The following is a 19513-nucleotide window of genomic DNA, read 5'->3' as shown; positions in this document are numbered from 1 at the left end:
AATAGGTTATTATGAGTGATTGGAAGTAATCACAACAATAAAACTCCTCAAGGTGGATTCCTTTATGTGGTGAGAGGACCTCCAAGAGAAGGTTCTGTACTTTCAGTTTACCTCCTCTAGGATCTAAACATCCACTCACATGTTTGCTGAGTGTGGCAACCTTTGAAGGGGAGGAGAGGATCTTGGTGGTTTACAGGTCCAACCCTAACACACCACTTTGGCCTTAAATTCCTGTAGACAGATGTCCATGAGGTGCCCCCCCCCCAACCAGGATCAATTGGCTGGTCCACTTGGACTAGGGTCAACAAAGTACCAGTGGTTTTCAGTTATAGTGCTCATGAAACCCTGTTCTTGTTTGGCATTGTATTATGCTCCTTGTAGTGCTCCATGGTGGTGGGGTCAGTGGGCACTGAAATGTATTAACTTTACTATGGATACGTCAATTCATGAAAAAATAAATAAAAATGAGAAAATTAGAAAAAATCATATTATCAGAAAATGACCATGCATGGATGACTCTGTTGTATGGTCATCATATTCAGTTTTGTACCTCACTTTCTAATTATGCATTTATCATCCAAGAAAGCCTTAGGGCAGATGTCTTCCTTTTTTTTTTATTCAAAAGAGTTTAGAGGGGCTTGCTGACTCCCTAAGTCAGTAAAGAAGTTATGTTCTAGAAACATTTTAATAGAAACATCTTCACCACAACATACCAAATTTCTCTTAAAGTCAAAGGCCATTGGGGATATATACCCATCAAATTTACTCCTCATGCAATTTTGAATTCTTCCTGAGGAGTTATAGTTAAGAGGAATTTAAAGAACATTTCCAAGTCTGAGATCCTCACTGGTTTCTCTAGTCAAGGCATTTCTGCAGTGTACAGAATCTACACTCTCAGAGACAGAGTTATGATCCCTACTAATGTTTTGATATTGATGTTTACATTGCCATGTCCTCCTGCCACAGTCATAGCAGGTTTTCTGAACTGTAATATATGGCCATATATTCCCAACCCTCTCAGATGTTTCCAGTGTTAGTGGTTCGGTCTCTCAAAGATATCATGTTGTGGTTTTTAACTTGTGCTTGTTGTGGTGGTACCTATGAGAGTGAACTGGAATCACACTGTGTTAACCATAGTGATTCACATGCCTCTTACTATATTTCTTGTCCTGAGTGGGTGGAGGAGAAAGAGGTGCAACAGTTGAAGACTATAAACAATATCTCCTACCTAGAGACTAAGAAGTTATTATTCCCCACTCCATCTCAGGTGTGTGCTGCTGCATTTTGTTCCACTGCCACAGTGCGAGTGCAGACAGATTTCTCCACGTATCCAGCAGAGTTGTTTGCAAAACACATGAAGACTCTTTGCTCTCTTTGGTTAAAAGAATTAATAAACCTACATCTACTTTCATCTCTGTCCCTATCACTCCTTTGAGTGCCTGCATGGGTCCACTTCCTTTAGCTTCAGGATTGGGTGTTTACTCAGGTCCATCCTCATCTGTAACCCTAAAATACAAAACAGTTATTTGTTCATGCCTTCAGTTGTTGGAATTTTTGTCCACAGACAGAGACCTGCCTACTCGTCCCATAGGAGGATTCATGGAGGTTGATGGACCTCCATTCAATGAATAAATAAAATGTGGGGAAAACAGAAGAGCTCCCTGTCCCATTCTCCTCTACATAAATAAAAATGTCCTCTTTCATACAGTGGAGCTACCAGGGTTTTCATTCAAATATAGATGACATTAAGGATCTTATTCTTTCTTACCATTCTGTGTATCTCTGTACAGGAAACATTTCTGAAACCTGCTGATGCAGTCACCCTTTGGCAGTTTTCTTTGTAGAGAAATGACAGGTTGTGTGATGGACAAGTGCATGGAGGGGAGGCACTGCTGGTTGATCAGCATGTGCCCACCTTGTCTTTGCCATTTGATACACTCTTGGAAGTTGTAGCCATCTGTATTTCCTTGGGTCGAGCCATCGCTATTTGTTCTCTTTATCTGGCTTTTCAAGAGACCTGTGATCAATCAGATCTCAATGCTCTCTTTGTGCAGTTACCATCTCCCTTTTTAATCTTGGGGGATTTTAATGGACATAATCCCCTTTGGGGTGGTGCTGATATTGATGGAGGGGTCGTTCCATAGAGTGCATGCTCTCAGAACACAACCTTTCTCTCTTTAGTACTGACTCTTATAACTTATTTTCATGCACCTAGCCAGTCTTTTACTGCTATTGATCTCTCTATCTGCTCTCTTTCAATTTTCTTTTACATTTCTTGAAGGGTTGACAATAACCCACAGGACAATTATAATTTTCCTATTATTTTGAGAGAGACTGAATGTGGTCGATACCACCCAACATGTGTGTCTTGATGGAAATTGGACCATGCCAACTGACCCCTTTCAGTGCTCTTTTGGAACTTGATCCTGCCATTATCTGTAAGCCATTGATAGACGACTGCGTGGCAGCAGTGACTGACTGTGTTGTACAAGCAGCTGTTCAGTGTATTCCTAAAATCTTGACAAATTTTCCACAGTATTCTCATGCATGATGGAATCCTGCCTGTCATATGGCAGGGAAGTTCAAAAACAGGCCTCGAATACCTTTAAACCTTTTCATTGCAACCACACACATGCTCAGCCAGTTCAGACATTAAAGCCAAAAGTTAATTAATTACATGCACATCTAGCATCTCTTCTACTACCATTTATAAAGTCATATTGGACAAGATTCAAAAGGTCAGTGGACAGTATGCTTCTTCCCCCCACCTTTGATCTTGCTTCTGTTGGCCAGGAAGTTGCCAATATCCAGAGCATTGCCAGTACTCTTGGAAAAAGCTTTTCTCATGTATCTAGCACTTCTTCATCATACCCCACCTTCTTTGCCATTAAGATATGGGTAGAATGATCACATCTTTCTTTTTGGGCTGGTCATCTTTATGACCTTAATCATCCATTTATGCTGGTGGAATTGAAGCTTGTTCTTCATTGGTCTGGCAGTAAATCAGTTGCACCTGATGATATTCACTATGAGATACTACATCATCTCTCTCCTGCCTCTCTTGCTGTTTTTCTGGTTGTTTTTAATTGGATCTGGTAAGAGAATATTTTTCCAGATGCTTGGTGCCATGCCATTGTCCTCCCTTTTTCTAAGCCTGGGATGGATCCCAAGATTCATTCAAACTACTATCCAATTGCTTTGACGAGCTGTCTCTATAAGATCTTAGAGAGGATGGATAATGCTCATCTTGTTTGGTTCCTCAAACCAAACTACTTCTTGCCCACCCAGTGTGGGTTCCAATGACAGCTCTCTACCATAGACAATCTGATTTGGTTTGAAACATCAATTAGGGAACCCTTTCTCAAACAACAACATCTTGTTTCTCTATTTTGTGACCTTCTGAAAGCTTGTGATACTATGTAGAGGTATAGCATCCTGTGAAACCTCCACTTGTGGGTTGCATGGCCATGTGCCCTTTTTTAATGGACTGGTGATTCCAAGTCCATGTGGGTTCAATATTTTCCCATTCTTTCCCACAGGTATTTGGAGTCCCTCAGGGATGTGTCTTGAGTGTCACACTCTTTATTACAAAGATTAATGCCATCAGTGGACAATTCCCCCCCCCTCCAGAGTTGCAAATGGTTTCTATGTCAATGACTTCCACATCTTGTGTCAGTCATCAAGCATGAGTTTTATTAAACGGCAGATACAAACTGCCCTCATTTGTTTACTGAAGTAGAACACAACAAATGATTTTATCTTTTCTCGCTCCAAAATCATTTGCATGCACTTCTGCTGTCAACAGGGTATTCATTTCGACCGTTGAGCTTTGTTTTGGACAAGTTGCACTTCCCATGGTCCCTGAGGCAAAGTTCTTGGGGCTTATCTTTGACCATAAGCTGATCTTTATACCACACATCAAGCAGCTATGTGTCAAGTGTGCAAGGGCAATGAACATCCTCCATGAACTCTCCTCCACCCCTTGTGGAACTATCAGTGTTCTATGCTAAAAATCTATTTTGCTCTCATTTGATCAAAACTGGACTATGGGTCTCTGGTCTATGGCTCTGCCAGAACCTAGGTCTCAAAGATGTTGGACCCTGTTCATCATCAGGGGCTTTGGCTCTGCAAAGGGGCCTTCTACACCTCCACTGTTTGCAACTGTTTTTAATGTGTGCTTCAGAACACTGATCTTTACCACAGCATTCCACTTTCGGTTATGTTTTTCTTTCTCAGTAGGCCGTATATGTGGGAATGGAAGGATGGTTTGAAATCATGTGACTCTGTGGGCTCTGCCATAGTTTGTTTTGGTTTGGTGGTTGCACACAGAATCCCCTTTACAATTTCTGTGTTCATTGGTGAAATGTACACCATTTATCTTATCTTGCTCTGGATCACATAGAAGCTATGCAGTATACAAACTGTTCTATTTACATCAACTTGCTTAGTTCTCTACTAGCCGTGGAATTGCTTCACGTTAGTTCTTACCCTGTTCTTCTTGATATTCAAAACTGATTGGCCCATTTCTTTTCTTTTCTACTTCTATCTGGTTTTAATGGATATCAGGCCATGTAAGTATTTGCAGGGAACAAGCTCACTGACATCACAGCTAAATCTGCCTGCTCTGATGCTATCATGGTCATGCCTGTCCCATACATGGGCTATGGTCCTGTATTCAAGGCTCAGCTCTGCATCATTTGGCAGCCAACTTGGAGTGAGCAACATGATAACAAATTTTTCCTGATCAAACCTTCTGTTGCTCTTTGGCCATCTTGCTTCTGTAAGGATTGGAAGGAGGAATTTGTCCTAACTAGACTACACATTGGTCAGTTTTTTAACTCATTGCTTTTTATCTGGGGCTGATGCACCAATATGCAGTCTGTGTGTCACTCAAGTCACAATAGCCCATATTTAACTATTGTGCCGGCACCATTTTATACACAGTTTAATCATGGGTTCACCCTTTATGTTGGACATTGTAATTGGCAATGGTGACATTCTCCACCTCAGTTGTGTTTTTAAATTTTTATGGTCTACTGGCCATTTTATCTCTAAGTTTTTATTAAAAAATTGGACTTTCTTTTGTTTTAACATGATTCTTTTTTACATATTTTAATAATTTAATATTAATATTTTAATACTTTTATTTTTAATTTTTTATCAGTTGTTTGGTGTAAATAGCCTAGTTGCTTTGCACCAATAAATGCCAAACAACCAATAAACCAACTGCAACAAAAAATGGTTAAAAGTAGAAGCACAATTAATAAATTTTGCACACCATTCGACTGAACTGTTGAATATGATGGTCATTTTGAACTCATTGCATGGTAGGTGAGGAATGTACATTAAAAATAAACTTAAATATGCTCTTAACCTGAAGAAATCTTCTGTTTCTCTGTTAATTCATCCATGTACATAATCTAACTGTTTGCTTTAGAAGCATAAAAACAGCATTTAACATATATTAGACCCTTCCATACCTGACCTACTCAACCTTGTATATGTTCTAGGCTAATGCTTTTAAAAGCAGTTTGTTTTGTTTTTTTTCTGGCAAAATACAATGATCTAAATTTTGTAAATATATAGATAGGTATATACATTTATAGATTTAGGTTAAAAATAGACTTCCCAATGAAGGTTGAAATGCTGATTTATGAGTTCATTGTTTAAAATAATAGGTTTTGTTAATTAATGGTTCTATCTTCTAGGGAAATGTGTATTATTATGAGCAAGCTAGAAAGAGTTGCAAAGAAATCAAAATTCATATTTGAATGTGTAAATGAAGATTTGAAGATTAAACAAGATGTAATTGAGTGCAAGTGTTGCTAATTCTTACTAACTTGTACTGTTTACCAGTTTTTGTATCAAGACTGATTTTTTGTGAAGAGAAAAATCTTTTTGTGAAAAGTACTAAGTTTATCATTCAAAATCTCAACAACTGAAGCAATTTATTTAATGAATTTTAGCATGTAGTTGTTTTAAACATAAATTTATTTTCAAAATATCACAGTCAAACTTATCAACAAAAGATCTTAAACTACTGAGACAAACTTATAAACCAAGAATTTACACTTTATAGTTAATAATTTATAAACTCATTTTTATATTTATTTTTTGTTTTCATTAATTTAAGTATTATATTTGTGGTCTCTAAATGATTATTAAATGGTAAAAGATAAAATATCCAACAAATATGAGGCACTGACTAAGATTAAACAATTGCATTGAAATCTTTGCATACTTGTTTTAGTATTGTTGCATTATATGTAGTGTCCTTTCTGTGATACTGTTTCAGAAAAGATTTTTTTTTAAATAGAATATCGCTATAATATTTGTAATTTCTTTCTTGATGCCTTTTCTGTCATGTTTCACATATGGTAACTTTTATAAAATGCACTGAGAATGATGCTGTATTGTTCATCTGATATCCTTTGATTCTCTTTCACATTTAGTGATTTATATAAATTGCATTGAGAATGTTGCTTTTGTTCCTCTCCTGTTTTCCTTTACAACATTTCACATGATAAATTTTGTAAAAATGCAATGAGAATGTTGCTGTATTTTTCTTATGATGTCCTTTATTTTATAATGTTTCATATATGTTGATTTCTTTAAAAGTGCCTTGAGAATGTTGCTATTCTTTTGTTGTTTTTTCTGATGATCTGGTCCTAGTTTACTTATGATTATTTGTTTAAAAATACCTTTAGATGTTGCTACATTTTCACTTGTGATAGTCTTTCTATTATCATATTTTACATATGGTGATCTTTATCAAAATGCTTTGAGAATAAGTATGAGTAAAGAAATGTTAAAAGCACGAAAAGTTGGGAGCAGCTTCTCTGGTGAGCATAAATTTATTTTAGGAAATGAGAAAGGAGGGAGATTCTTATTTTAAAATCTGGCCTGTGAATATCTATAGTTGGTGTATTTAACTGGTAGACATGGAAGAGAAAAACTCTAAAATGAAGAATTCACAGTAGAGAAGCATCATGTGACACAGAGAAGTGAAGACAGAGAATTTGTGTGAATATTTTCCTTTAGAAAAACGTTCTTTAGAAACTGAGACTTGTGCGATATTTGTATGCCAAGTTTACTTGCATATATTGACAACAAAATTGTTTTACTAAATTCCGAACTTGCTCTTTAAAATGTTATGAATAGTTTGATCCATACCTGAATACATGATGTTAAAAGTATTTTCAGTCTTTAGTTAACTGCTAGTAACATCTGATACTATTTTTAGATATATAACATTGCTGCAGTCCAGATACTATAATAGCTTCAAGCACCATGAACCTGAAATTGGATGAAGTGTTTGCAAGAGCAGTGCATCCAGAGGTGAGGAAGAAGCTTCGTATCACATTTTAAAACAGAGATAAAATTGAAGTTGGTTAAGGACCACTTTATTAGTATTCTACCCATTTCTGTTTGAAGGCACAAAGATACCACCAACTAAATGTTTCTGTAAAACTTGGATATTTCATAAATTTCTTTCATGTTTGATATAGGATAATTTTTATGAGAAAACATAATACTGGTGAGCTTTCTGCTATGTTTTGATATTTTTGAAGGTATTTTTGTTGTATAAAAATGATGTTTAGATACATATTGGTATGTGACTATGTTGTGTGACCATAACCACTAATACTGTGTTATGTTCTACAGTGGACCATAATGGTGGCTGTTCTAGAACAAACCTTGCACTGCCTTGAAGGAAAGTATTTTATTTGAAACAAAAACTTTCAATTCAGTTATTTCATAGGATGAAAAGGTGGAGACTATAACTTATATGGTTAAAAAGAAACCATATGAATTATAACTCTCAAAAAGTAGGTATTAGTATTCAATCATGAAAACAGAGATAATTTTTGTAGATAAATCATCTTAAAGAATTATGTTTGTATTTTGTTTTCTTGGTGATGTTTGTAAAAAAAATGCTCTTTTTTGAGCCAGAAATAAGCCTGTTAATGACAACTACAGAAATATTTTGAAAGGAAACATTACATGAGAACCAAATGTAACACAAGGTAGAGCCATGAAAATTAAATAATATAATAAAGCTGGTGAATAAATAAACAACAAAAAACATGTTTACAAAGAAAGAAATAATATAAACATTTTTGAACTAATAAATGATAGTTATTCTAAAAAGACTTAAATTTATAAATGGCTTCTGATACAATACCTTACTACTGCTCACATAATAGCTTTTCTCATTCATTGCTGACCTTTAAGCACAATTTTCACTCACTATCAGCCTTAATATTACCCACCTACCCTTACAAATTTACATGTGATACAGCTGCACCGTAGCCTGCAAATGAGCACACAAAAAACCTTCACTAATAGAAGTGCAACAATATCGTCTTGATGTAGCTGGCTCTGTCTACACTGTAAAGTGATTTTGGTTTATTCATATGGAATAGTAGAGTGCAGACATATCTAATGTTTGCATGAATGTTTTGATTTCACAATTTCTTAAACACCTAGCTTTGTTGCTTTGTTATATTATTTTTTAAGTGAAACTAAATAATATAGGTTTGATTTATGAATTCTGAATTTCAAATTATAACAACTACTATTGTTATAACTCCTGGTACTGCACTGTAGTTTGCAGTTTCTCAGGCTCCATGCCTTCCTTCTACAGCTGGCAACTATTTAGTTGACATGAGTAGAGCACACATGTTGATTGTGCCCTTCACTTGCAGTCCATGGCCGATCAATCGAGTTGAGGTGTGCACATTACATAAATCAGGCTTGTGTTTTATGATGAGGAGGTTTTGGTTTTCATTTGTTGTGAGTTCTGGGTCCATTATGTGGTCTGCTGTATCTCCTTGTATCATACCAGATATTCATTTTCCTGGTGCACATGGATGAAATGGCAGGGCTAGAATGGCTTGTTTTCATCCCTTTCTTTGCTGGGCAATCCTGAATCCTACTTGTGGATGTTCCCAGATTGTCTAAACTTAATAGATATGTTGTAGGTATATCACTTATGTCTTCCTAATGGTTTCTACACCTTGACATACCATCATTACAATTTTCTTGTGGACTTACAGAACTTAAAAATATTTGATTCAGGTGTGGGAGCATGTCTGTGCTTAACCCTCATCTCCTGCATTATCTCTCCACCATTCACTTTCTTTCTGGGGACATCTGCTTTTCTCCTGAAGGATTTTTAGAAGACACTTTCTCTGTCATATACTTTGAGTTGTCTTCCTTGTCCTCTTCCATACAAACATGTCTTCTTTGTTGTTGCAATCTCCTGGGTAGGAGCATACATCTAGCTCAAATAAGCCTACCCATGTCTTATTTGCAGGACCTTTTTATTGCTCTATTTTTACCAGTCAATCTTTTGGAGATTTCTTATCTTATTGGAGTCCAGAGTGGAAGGTGCTCATCAACACTTCTCCTTTTTCATCAGTTGTTTTTTTTTTTCACAATCCTCCCTTCTACAATTCCTGCATCCAGACCTCCTCCTTCTGCCCTTTTACATGTTCTCATCAGCTAGCCATCAAATTGCTAAGCATCAAGTCTTCTGCTGCAAATGGTACCAGTCACTTTACCATATATTCTGGCATGGTCACAGTATGTTTAGCCAGATTTGTGCACCTGAGAAGCAGTTTCACTTTAGATCATTGGGTGTTTTTAATTATCTGAAGAACTAATTTGTAATGTCACCTAAACTATTGCCACATCCCATTTTCCCAACCTCATCTTTGAAATCCAGTTTCCTACCAACACTTTTCTAAAATGGTTTTGACTATTGTTCTCCAGGAAGCTATCAAGCCTACTAGTCATCCTTTTTTAGTTCTATTCCCAGTTGTTCATAGTTTCAAAAAGACTGAAATCTTGTATCCTGTTATATATTTTTCCAGTATCAAATATTTCATCACCCTTCTTTGTTCCTTCCTTACTCTATAGTGGATTTTTATACCTGTTCTTTGGATTACAAAGATGGACGTTTCAGATGCTTACTTTCTCATCCATTTTCCCCATCATCTAAACATTACCTTTATTTTGTGCCTATAAGTTTTATCAATTATTAAAACTGCTCCTTGTTGAGTTTTTCTCATTGTACTTTTATGACCTGCTCAACTGCAGTTACATTTCTTACACTACTCCAGTTATCACTTTCATGTCATCAAGCTGAATGTTTTGCCATTGCTTATGTAAGCACTTCAGAACATGTGGCTACTGAACAGTCCAATAGTGATGGATATACTGGATAGTTTTAAGATGGTTCTACTGTATTTATGGAAACTAAATAAATAATAACACTGTCTTGAATGACAGTGTTCTATATTATAAAAAATAGATTGTTGGAAATAATGGATACAAATCAGTTATTCCCAATACACTAAAATTAGCAATATTAATTAATTTGCATGATCTTCCTACAACTGGTCTGCTAGGTATTAGAAAAACAGCAGGCAAAATTTCTAGATGTGGTTATTGGACTGATATCATAAAGGACATTAAAAATTATCATTCCATATTTGTCAAACTACTAAATTTGGTTCAAAACAGCTGGCCAGATTTATGCAAAACACTATATTAATGGAACTTGGTAAAATAATACTACAAGAAATAATTATTTGTTAGGTATAACAGATCTCAATAAATGGGTTAAATTATATCCTCTAAAACAAATTATCAAAATTATAGTGAGTTTGCAAAGACTTGTATGAATTGATGGATTAAAATGTAAAGCTATGGGAATTAAGCATATCTTTACAACTCCTTATTATCCTCAGTCAAATATTACCAAACAAATAGGTTGAATGATGTGTGCTTACATTGATAAAAATTACCAAACTTGGGACAACCATTTATCTGAACTTACTCTTTCAGTTAAAGCTTTTATTCATGAGCCTATATGTTGCATGCCAACCAAACTCCATTTGTTACAAATGCTCTTTTGTTGGGACTGAAAGACAAAATATCTAACAACTCCTCAAACTGTGGATGAGTGAACAGCAGAATTACAAGATGTCATACAGAAAGTAAGATCAAACATTAAAAAAGACACAAGTGGCAGTGAGAAACATACAACCATAAGAGATACTCGGATACATTTAAAATAATTGATCTAGTATTATTATGGATCCATTCATTATCTTCTGTCTTAATAGTGTTACCCCATTATTGTGTGATTAAATTAACCTAGATCAGTTAGAATTTTGTATATTTCTAAATTTAAACTTATCTGAACAAGAAGAAAATCATAATCATCCTAGGCAGTTGTGGCAAAACAAGATCGTCCACTACAAAAAGATTTGAAGGTCTTCCTAACACAAGACAAAAAGACTTCTGTTGTTGTGTCCATTTCTTATCTTTCTACAGATCATGCTAATAGCTTACTTGTGTATTGTGCTCAACCTACTCAGTAGGAATTATAGCCACATTGCACAGCTGATTATCACAGTTTAGCTGTTTTTTGAACTGTTAATAAACTTCTGGTAAGCTAAAGCAGAGTTAGAAGCTAGGGAAGATCAAGTTGAAAATCCAGAACAGTAATTGTTGTTTTTTCCTTGTAAGACATCTGTGCTTAAATTGTAATAGATTCCTTGTATCAATGTAAAGAAGGAGATAAAAATAACGATACAAAGCAGTGGTATAGGAAGGAGTGTCAAGGTGGGAGTGTTTGGCTAGATTTTACAATGAGAGATTGAGAGTATAAGAACTACTAAAGGCAGCTTAATCTAGGAGGCATGGGGGCATACTCTCTTCAGAAAATTAATAATATAATTTAGTTTCGAAATAAAGTGCTAACTCACATATCCGACTAGAACACGTTGAATTTCATCATATGTGGATATATTATGAAACTGACACAAGCTTTTCCTAGTGGTGACATACAAATATTAATGTTATGAAAGACAATGTAAGCTAGCTAGTTGTCTAGTGGTCTGATCGCTAAATAAAAGTGTACCTTGAGCTTAAATGAGTTAGTTCATGAGATGTAACTAATATGTATTGTTGTTGATTATTACTCAGTATTGCTATTTATCTTTAAGTTGTTTAAACATGAAAGATTGTATTTTTTGGCATAAGTATTTTCTTTTTTCTGGTTCTTTTACTTGATTTCTTTGTTTATTGAAATAAATATTAACATTGATATATTTATTTTGTTCATTAATGTTAGTTTTAAATCCTGGCTAGGAACTTAATTGTTTTTTTGGGTAAGTGATAAACTTTATATTCTGTCTGTTCAAAAGTTTTATTTTGGATTTCTATGGATATCAAATTTAGTAAATTTGTTTTTTTTTTATCCCTCATTTTAGCAACTGTTTGTTTTCTTTCATTACAATTTTAGAAAATATTTTTATTGGAATAAAATGAAGTAGATTTAATTGTATCATTTTGCACTTGACCACATGAACTTTTGTTTCACTGACAAGGCTGAGTTTGTTAAGCCTTGGTCAAGTGAATAGCCGAGGAAAATAATTAAATACAGATATAAACATAAATAGGTTTAAAACTTATTACATTTATTAAATTAAATATTATAATTAATAATGTAAGAATAGTTAGCTCTTTCATAAATTTTGTTTAAAATGCTATTTACATAATATGCTACTTATCATTACTACAGTGAAACTGGATGTGGAGTTAATTCAAATAAGAAAAAAAGTCAAAATTAGAGTTTTATGAAATTTTTATTAGAATGTAGAAAGAAAAAGATTGGAAACTCAAACCTACAGGAACGATAACCATTTCTCAAAAACATCATAAAAGTATTTTGAATTTCCAAAGTTTTGATTTCATATTGTGGAGGAAAATAAGATATCTTATTTGCATCAATTACGTATGTAGAATTCTCATCCCAAACCTCAAACCATTCAAGTAATGATTGATTAGCTCAAGTTTATTTCATGAATTAATTTCATGATGTTTTGTTACCTAAGCTAATATGGTATTAATTTTTGTTTTAGTAAATTGTATTACAAATATTTAAAAATAAATAAAAAATTTAAGATTTACTTAACAAATAGTGCTGTTTGTATTCAAGAACATAGTTCAGTAAGACTTTTTTTCTTCCACACTACACTAGTTGTCCATAAAATTCATATTGCTTTCAAATGTTCATTTTATAGCATAAAAAGTACTAGGACAGAATGTCAAAAATTTTGAATGGGATTTCCAGTTAAGCTGTTAATACATTCAAGTTCCAGTACTTCTTGGAGCAGTGAGTTTAACACACTTTATGATTTCCTTGCAAAGCCACTGGCTTTGAGTGCCAGAGCTGAATAGACAACCTTTAGATGCAGTCTCAAAAATCGTTTTTGTTATAGACATGTTTTAAGAGTTGATTATGTGAGTATCAAAGATTTAGAGATACATCTGTAAAGCAAGAAGATTAGACATTTTTATATATCTGGCTTATGAGTAATTATAGCATGAGTTTGTAATTGGTTATTCACTCTTACATCTATGAAAAAGGTAACTGAAAAAGTGAAATGAAATCAAAGATTAGGCAAGTCATATGAGATAAGAAAGGTAAAATGAAAATTAAATTAGATATTTTAAGTTAAACTTAAAAGTTAGATAATATAAAATTGGAATTATAAACTATGTTTTGATGCCAAGCTTAATGACATACATTTATAATAAAGCACCTTAATTTTTGGATTAACATGAAAAATGGTCATCATGATATTCACACCATGACCCACCATTATCCAGAGGTTAAGGACCATCTTGTAAATGGAGATGTAACAGAAGTGAATTAACCACTTTATTAACTAAAAAGTAAAAACTTATTTTGAAAATATTTAGTTAGAGAGAGTGATTAAATAATTAATTTAAAAAACTTGAGACATGAAAATCATCCTGTTGCTATGGTATAAGAAAGTATAGCCACTTCACATCATTGTAACTACCTGTGCTAATACCAGAATTATATGTTAGTAATAAGTGAAAGAAAATGAAAAGTGTAATTCACAGGGAAAGACATCATAATTTGTTAAAGTTTTGTTGCTGACAGATGTATTTTGCAGTTTAACAAACTTCCGTATACAAAGCTGCATTTTTATTTAGGGGTAGTTTAAAGTGTTGAAGCTAGGTATTTGTATGTATGTGGGAGAGAGTGTGAGACATTGTATGAGGTATTCTTTTCCTTTAGTATTTCCTCCAACAGCAAAAATAAAATTATAAGAATATTGAAACCTTACTTACAAATAAGTTTTATTGTTTTTTTTGTATTTTCAGAGATGTATTGGTGTTTGGTTTTTATCTCCTGTCTATTGTATACCAGAAGTTGAAATAACTCTTAGCTCGGTGACCAGCAATGAAACACTGACAAAAGGTTTGAAAAACAGTAACTAGTATGAGTTCAACTGCTTCCCGTACTAATACTTGAACAAGTTGTTTCTTACATAAAAATATAGCTCTTTTAAAGATTTAGTATGAAGTGTTTATATACAAATTGGACAAAATAATATGGTATATTTCCACAATAAAGGTTTTGATATGGAAACTTTGTGCATGTATAGATATGTGTGTGTGTATGTATATAAACACATACTTGTACATTAGAAATAATAATTTCCTTTTATGGTTTCAGTCTCGATTTTGTATATCCGTAGTGTCTTACTTTGTTGGAAAGTGGGAGATATGAAAAACAGTGAAGTAAATCTAATGTAGTTGTTAATGATATTGTACAGTAACTATACATTATAAATACATTGTAATACATCATGAATTTTGGTAATTTTTGAGTGAAGTGACCTGACATAGTAAGAAGATGTAGTATTAGCACTTTGGTTACCATATCCTTACATTGCAAGGATGTAATATAATTCTTGTCATATTTCATTCCAGTTAATAAAACTAGTAGATAAACTTGTTTAGAGCTTGATAAGTACTTTTGTAATAGCATGTAGTTTTACAAAACTAAAGTATTTAATTTCAATTTTTTTCTACTAAAATTTTTTTATTTATTGTAGTTATTTGCACTCAGATGCTGAAAAGGTGATTTTTATGTCAAGTATGAAAACACTTTTTTCATTTTTAAATTTTCAAATTTTATTTGCATAGCCTCTAGAGACCTAAATGAATATTAAACTTTTTAAGGTAAATATCTATACATAATTTTTCATTTTCTTTGTCATTAACTATAGCTATTATCATCAATGTACAATGCAATCAGGTGTTTAAAATTAAGAAGTAAATAGATGTACATACCTTTTCACTTTTTGACAAATAATCATAGCATATTTTCTTTTGGTTATACACATAATTTCACATCTTCATATTTTCACTATTTATAGTTTATTTTTAATGTTTTTCCTTCCCTTGTTTTTTCATTATTTATTATTCATCAAGACACATGTCAACAGGTGGCCTTGGGATATATTATGTTGTATTTGCAGAGGTATAAAACTCTTTGGTGAAATATTTTTGCATTTAAATAAACCTTCACAAACTAACTATCTTTCTAAATCCCATGGCTCACTTTCAAATTCTTTCTGAATTTTTTTGATAAAATAGTATAAAAACTATTCACATAATAGCTAATGTTGTTTTTTTGTAGTAAGAATTTTGAGAATAAACTTTTTGGGGTTTTTAACACCAGTAATGAAATCAGAAGTGATTTCTAAATGTTTGTAAGTAAAGATGTGTTTGATATTAACATATTGTTAACAATTATTTTGTAATAAGTATTATGTTAAATGTAAAGTTCCCCATTTTCTGGTTGGTTTTTGTTCTTTACTTCTTTGTAGAATTGTAATGCAATATTTTATTGTATCATAGTTCAGGTATTCCTTGGGAATATGGGGAAAATACCATATTTCCGTACTCGGAATGAAGCCCATTTGCTCACCAATGAAGAAAAGGAAGCCAGAAGACGTGGTGAGATATTTGTTTAGCAGTGTGTGTTGTATTTTGTTGTTTTTCTACATTGGGTGGTCTAGTCATGTAAATAATTCTAAATTTAAAAAAATATATCACTTAGTTTTCTTCTACTCTGTTTTTCCTTTTTTTGTGTAATTTCAATTTCTTACTTAAACCATGGGCTTTCTTAGCTATTTACTTGCCAAACATTTCAACTTTTGCAACCAATCAGGAGTAGACAATGAGCTTACAAAACGCTGCGAGTCAGAAAACTCTTGCCAAAATACGCACAGTAGGGTTTCCTTATGCCGACAATATAATTTCATGCCCAGTATACATTAGGCTGGTGGCTGAGCTATTTACACAGATAGGTTGGCTTATCATGTGATCAACTCAGAAGTACAGCTAATATGGTTGAATATCATATAACCGGTACTTTGATGCTAATGCTATACCATCTCTTGATCTTTGTTTTGAATTTTCAGTTGTTATGTATGAATTTCATAACAATGTCCTGACCCAAATTAAAAACTTCATGGAAAAATCTGACATTTTGTGTAAACTGTCAGTAGTTTGACTGACTAAGTTTGAAGGAAAAACCTTCTCCAAGAGAACATAAAGTATCAGTTTTACAGAAAAGTTTTTTACCATCACAACATATAAGTAAACATCACCTTAAGATGAGAATAACAGTATCTTGGCATGACATAAAAACAAGAATACAATCATACTGTTTAGAAATTACACAGAAACAAAAAAGATTAAATCTGGTAATTCATGCGTTTTGTAAAGTGAACCTCAGGGGTAGTTTGTGATAAAAACACTTCAAAGATAGCATTCAGTATAAATTATTTTGCTTTACATTATAAAATTAATAGTTAATAGCACCCTATAAAGATGCTCCCCTATGAATAACCCATCTAATTATCACACTGCATTTGCAACTGTGAAATAGATATAACTTGAAGTAACCTTCAGAAAATAAGTACAGCTTTCAAGTTTTTCCTTTATATTGTGAAAGTTGTCCAAAAGCATATCCTTACTGTTCAAAATGGTAGATATCTCTCTGTCTTTTAATCATAATAATGTTTAACCAAAGAGTTTCACTAGTCTGGTTCTAATGTATCAGCTAAATTGATATTTCAATGTTGTTTTAGATTCTTTGACATACTTATAGCTGTGTTGTATTACTGACAGTCTGTAAATTAAAATATTCAGAAACCTAGAAATCTAACCATTTAGACATGGTGTGTTTGATTGTGAAACATGATTCAGAAAGTTAGCTACTCAGCAATTGTGCTAACATCTAGGTAGAGTACACTTCATAGTGATGTACAGGATTCAGAAAGTTACTTGCTTAACCAGTGTTAAAATCTAGATAGGATATGCTTGATAGTGAGATAGTGATATGCTTGATAGTATGGTTTTGTTATTTAACCACAATGTTGATATCTGGGTAGGGTGTGCTTGACAGCAAACCACTAACTTTAGGAAGTTAGTTATTTAACTAGTGTTAACATGTTGATAGGGTTCACTTTGATAGTAAAAAACAGAATTCAGGAAGTTGATTATTAGCGGTGACATATAGCGGCTCATAGAATGGCTCTGAGTTGTTTGTTGTTGTTTTTCAAGGACAAACTTTTAGCTCTTAGCTCCATCATACCTTGATCGATTTGAGTTTTAATTAATGTTTTGAACATGAGAGATTGCACCCTTTTGAATGATATATTTGACCATTCCCAAGGTCTCATAGATTATTTTACTTTAATTCAGCCTCAAAGAATTTCAATTTGAGTGTAGACCAGTAGAGATCCTGATAAGTAATAAAAACAAATTGAGTATACAAGCACTCCCACGCTTTGTATTGCTGGCACACAAACATATAGCTTATAAAAGGGAAAAAAAAAAGGTCTTAGGTTAATTTACTCTAATCCTACTTAAAAGAATTTCAAGCTCCATGATTATCTATGATTTACTCTTGTTTTTATGAGCCTTTTATGGGGCAACTTGTAAAATGTTTTTTAAAAATCCTGATACAACAGATCTTACACCCTTATTCTTATCTATGTAAGCAGTAACATGAACTTTTGTGTGAGATACTAAAATGCTATCTAAACCCACATGTTACTTGAAGGTTGGAATTGATATGATTTACTTTTTACAGAGCTATCTAATTTCACATGTCACTCAAATATTAGGACATATTAATATGTAGGATTTCTTTCAGAGAAAAAGATATCTAACCACACATGCTAATTGAATGTTAGAGTTGATTGTTATAAAGAATTTCTTTGAGAGATGGCAGAAAGCACTATTAACTCCACATGTCACATGAATGTTAAATTGCTTAATATGAAGAACTTCTTTCAGAACTATCTGTCTGAACCTGCTATTTCAAAGTTAGAGCTAATTAATGTGAAATATTTCTTTCATAGTTAACAGACACCTTTTTAGCTCCATTGACTTTGCAATCAATTCATACATACAAATTTAATTTTAGGTAATAATTGTGAAATTTAACTACTGATTAAATAAAATGCTTCAAAACTAAATATAGCATCCTCGTTTCAACTGAAGTTTTTTTTAATATCTTCTGTATTCTTTCTCTCTTATTTTGTTAATTGTATTTGTTTCTTTTCCAAGGTTGGAACATCCCAATTCTGCAATCCTTGAATGAAATATATTTTTTATTCATCTGTAAACAGTTGGAGGACTTTTTTTTTTAATTAAGTGATGATTTGTACTCCATTAATCTGATGTCCTGTTTTTTCCACACCAGGTTATTATTCTGTGATAAATCCTCAGCACAAAATATTCAATAAGTATTAATTTCTAAGATCATATTCTACATACTAGGGATGGAACCCAGAACACATGCAGTATTATGTACTCAGTCCTCTATACATTTCTAATCTAGTAATAAAGTATTCAAGGAGTATTAACTTGAAGATTATATCCTATATATTAGAGATATAACATAATATTAAGTCCTTAGTTTTCACATAATTTTTAAGGGTCACTTGTTGGTAGTTACATGTGATATTTCGGAATCATAAACCTCCAACATTTTTTTATTTTTTTATATATTGTGAATCTATCTGAATTTTGTAATGTAACCACAGAATTAAATGTTTCTCTTTTTTGTATTTTGACCAGCTTGTATCATGGTACTTTATTCTTTCTTGTGTGTAATTTTATTCCTATGAGTATTTTGTTACATTTTTAGCCATTATCATCATAGTTCTAGAAAAATTCTTTTCTACTGGTCAGTTTAATATGTAACAGTGTGTCTAAGGAGAGAAGAAATATTGTGTAGTAGTTTTATTCTTATGATATCTATTTAAGACCTGTGTTATTATTTTAAACATCATTGAAGCACTTGTTATTGAAAAAGATGTGTGGAATAAAAGATAACCAAAAATGGCAGACAAAATACTTCAGAATTAATTTACTTGTTTGTGTATGAAGTAAATGTGAGATATGTTTTAATATTAAAATATTCTAAATTGCTTAATTTGGAAGTAATTAATATTTTTAGAATACTTCTATCCAAACAGAATACATTAAAAATTTCCAAAAACGTCATGGACATCAACAAAGATTAAGGCCCAGCATTTCTAGCTTGCTTCCACAGGATTTTCTCTCTCCATCTTATGATAATGGTAATTATTAT

At 32.9% G+C, this 19513-nt stretch overlaps 1 protein-coding gene across 17 annotated transcripts in view; it reads left to right on the top strand.

The window, feature by feature from the left end:
* LOC143244617 (fatty acid oxidation complex subunit alpha-like) overlaps window positions 1-19513 on the top strand; it is a 56663-nt gene that overhangs the window by 20350 nt on the left and 16800 nt on the right. For 6 of the 17 annotated variants that reach the window (XR_013025240.1, XM_076489620.1, XM_076489622.1 and 3 more), the window contains exons 3-6: window positions 7244-7338; window positions 14215-14311; window positions 15760-15858; window positions 19398-19502. Coding sequence is in view for 16 of the 17 variants with exons in the window: in XM_076489620.1 (XP_076345735.1) it covers window positions 7291-7338; window positions 14215-14311; window positions 15760-15858; window positions 19398-19502 (349 nt within the window). In the remaining variant the exon portion in view is untranslated. Of the gene's footprint in view, window positions 1-7243; window positions 7339-7665; window positions 7830-14214; window positions 14312-15759; window positions 15859-19397; window positions 19503-19513 lie in introns of those variants that run through there. The other 11 variants (XM_076489624.1, XM_076489633.1, XM_076489623.1 and 8 more) reach the window with 6 other exon arrangements.

This window comes from Tachypleus tridentatus, chromosome 2 (genome assembly GCF_004210375.1).
Source record: "Tachypleus tridentatus isolate NWPU-2018 chromosome 2, ASM421037v1, whole genome shotgun sequence".
NCBI lineage: Eukaryota > Metazoa > Arthropoda > Merostomata > Xiphosura > Limulidae > Tachypleus > Tachypleus tridentatus.
The sequence above is the reverse complement of the archived record's forward strand: the minus strand, read 5'-3'. Positions and strand labels throughout refer to the sequence as shown.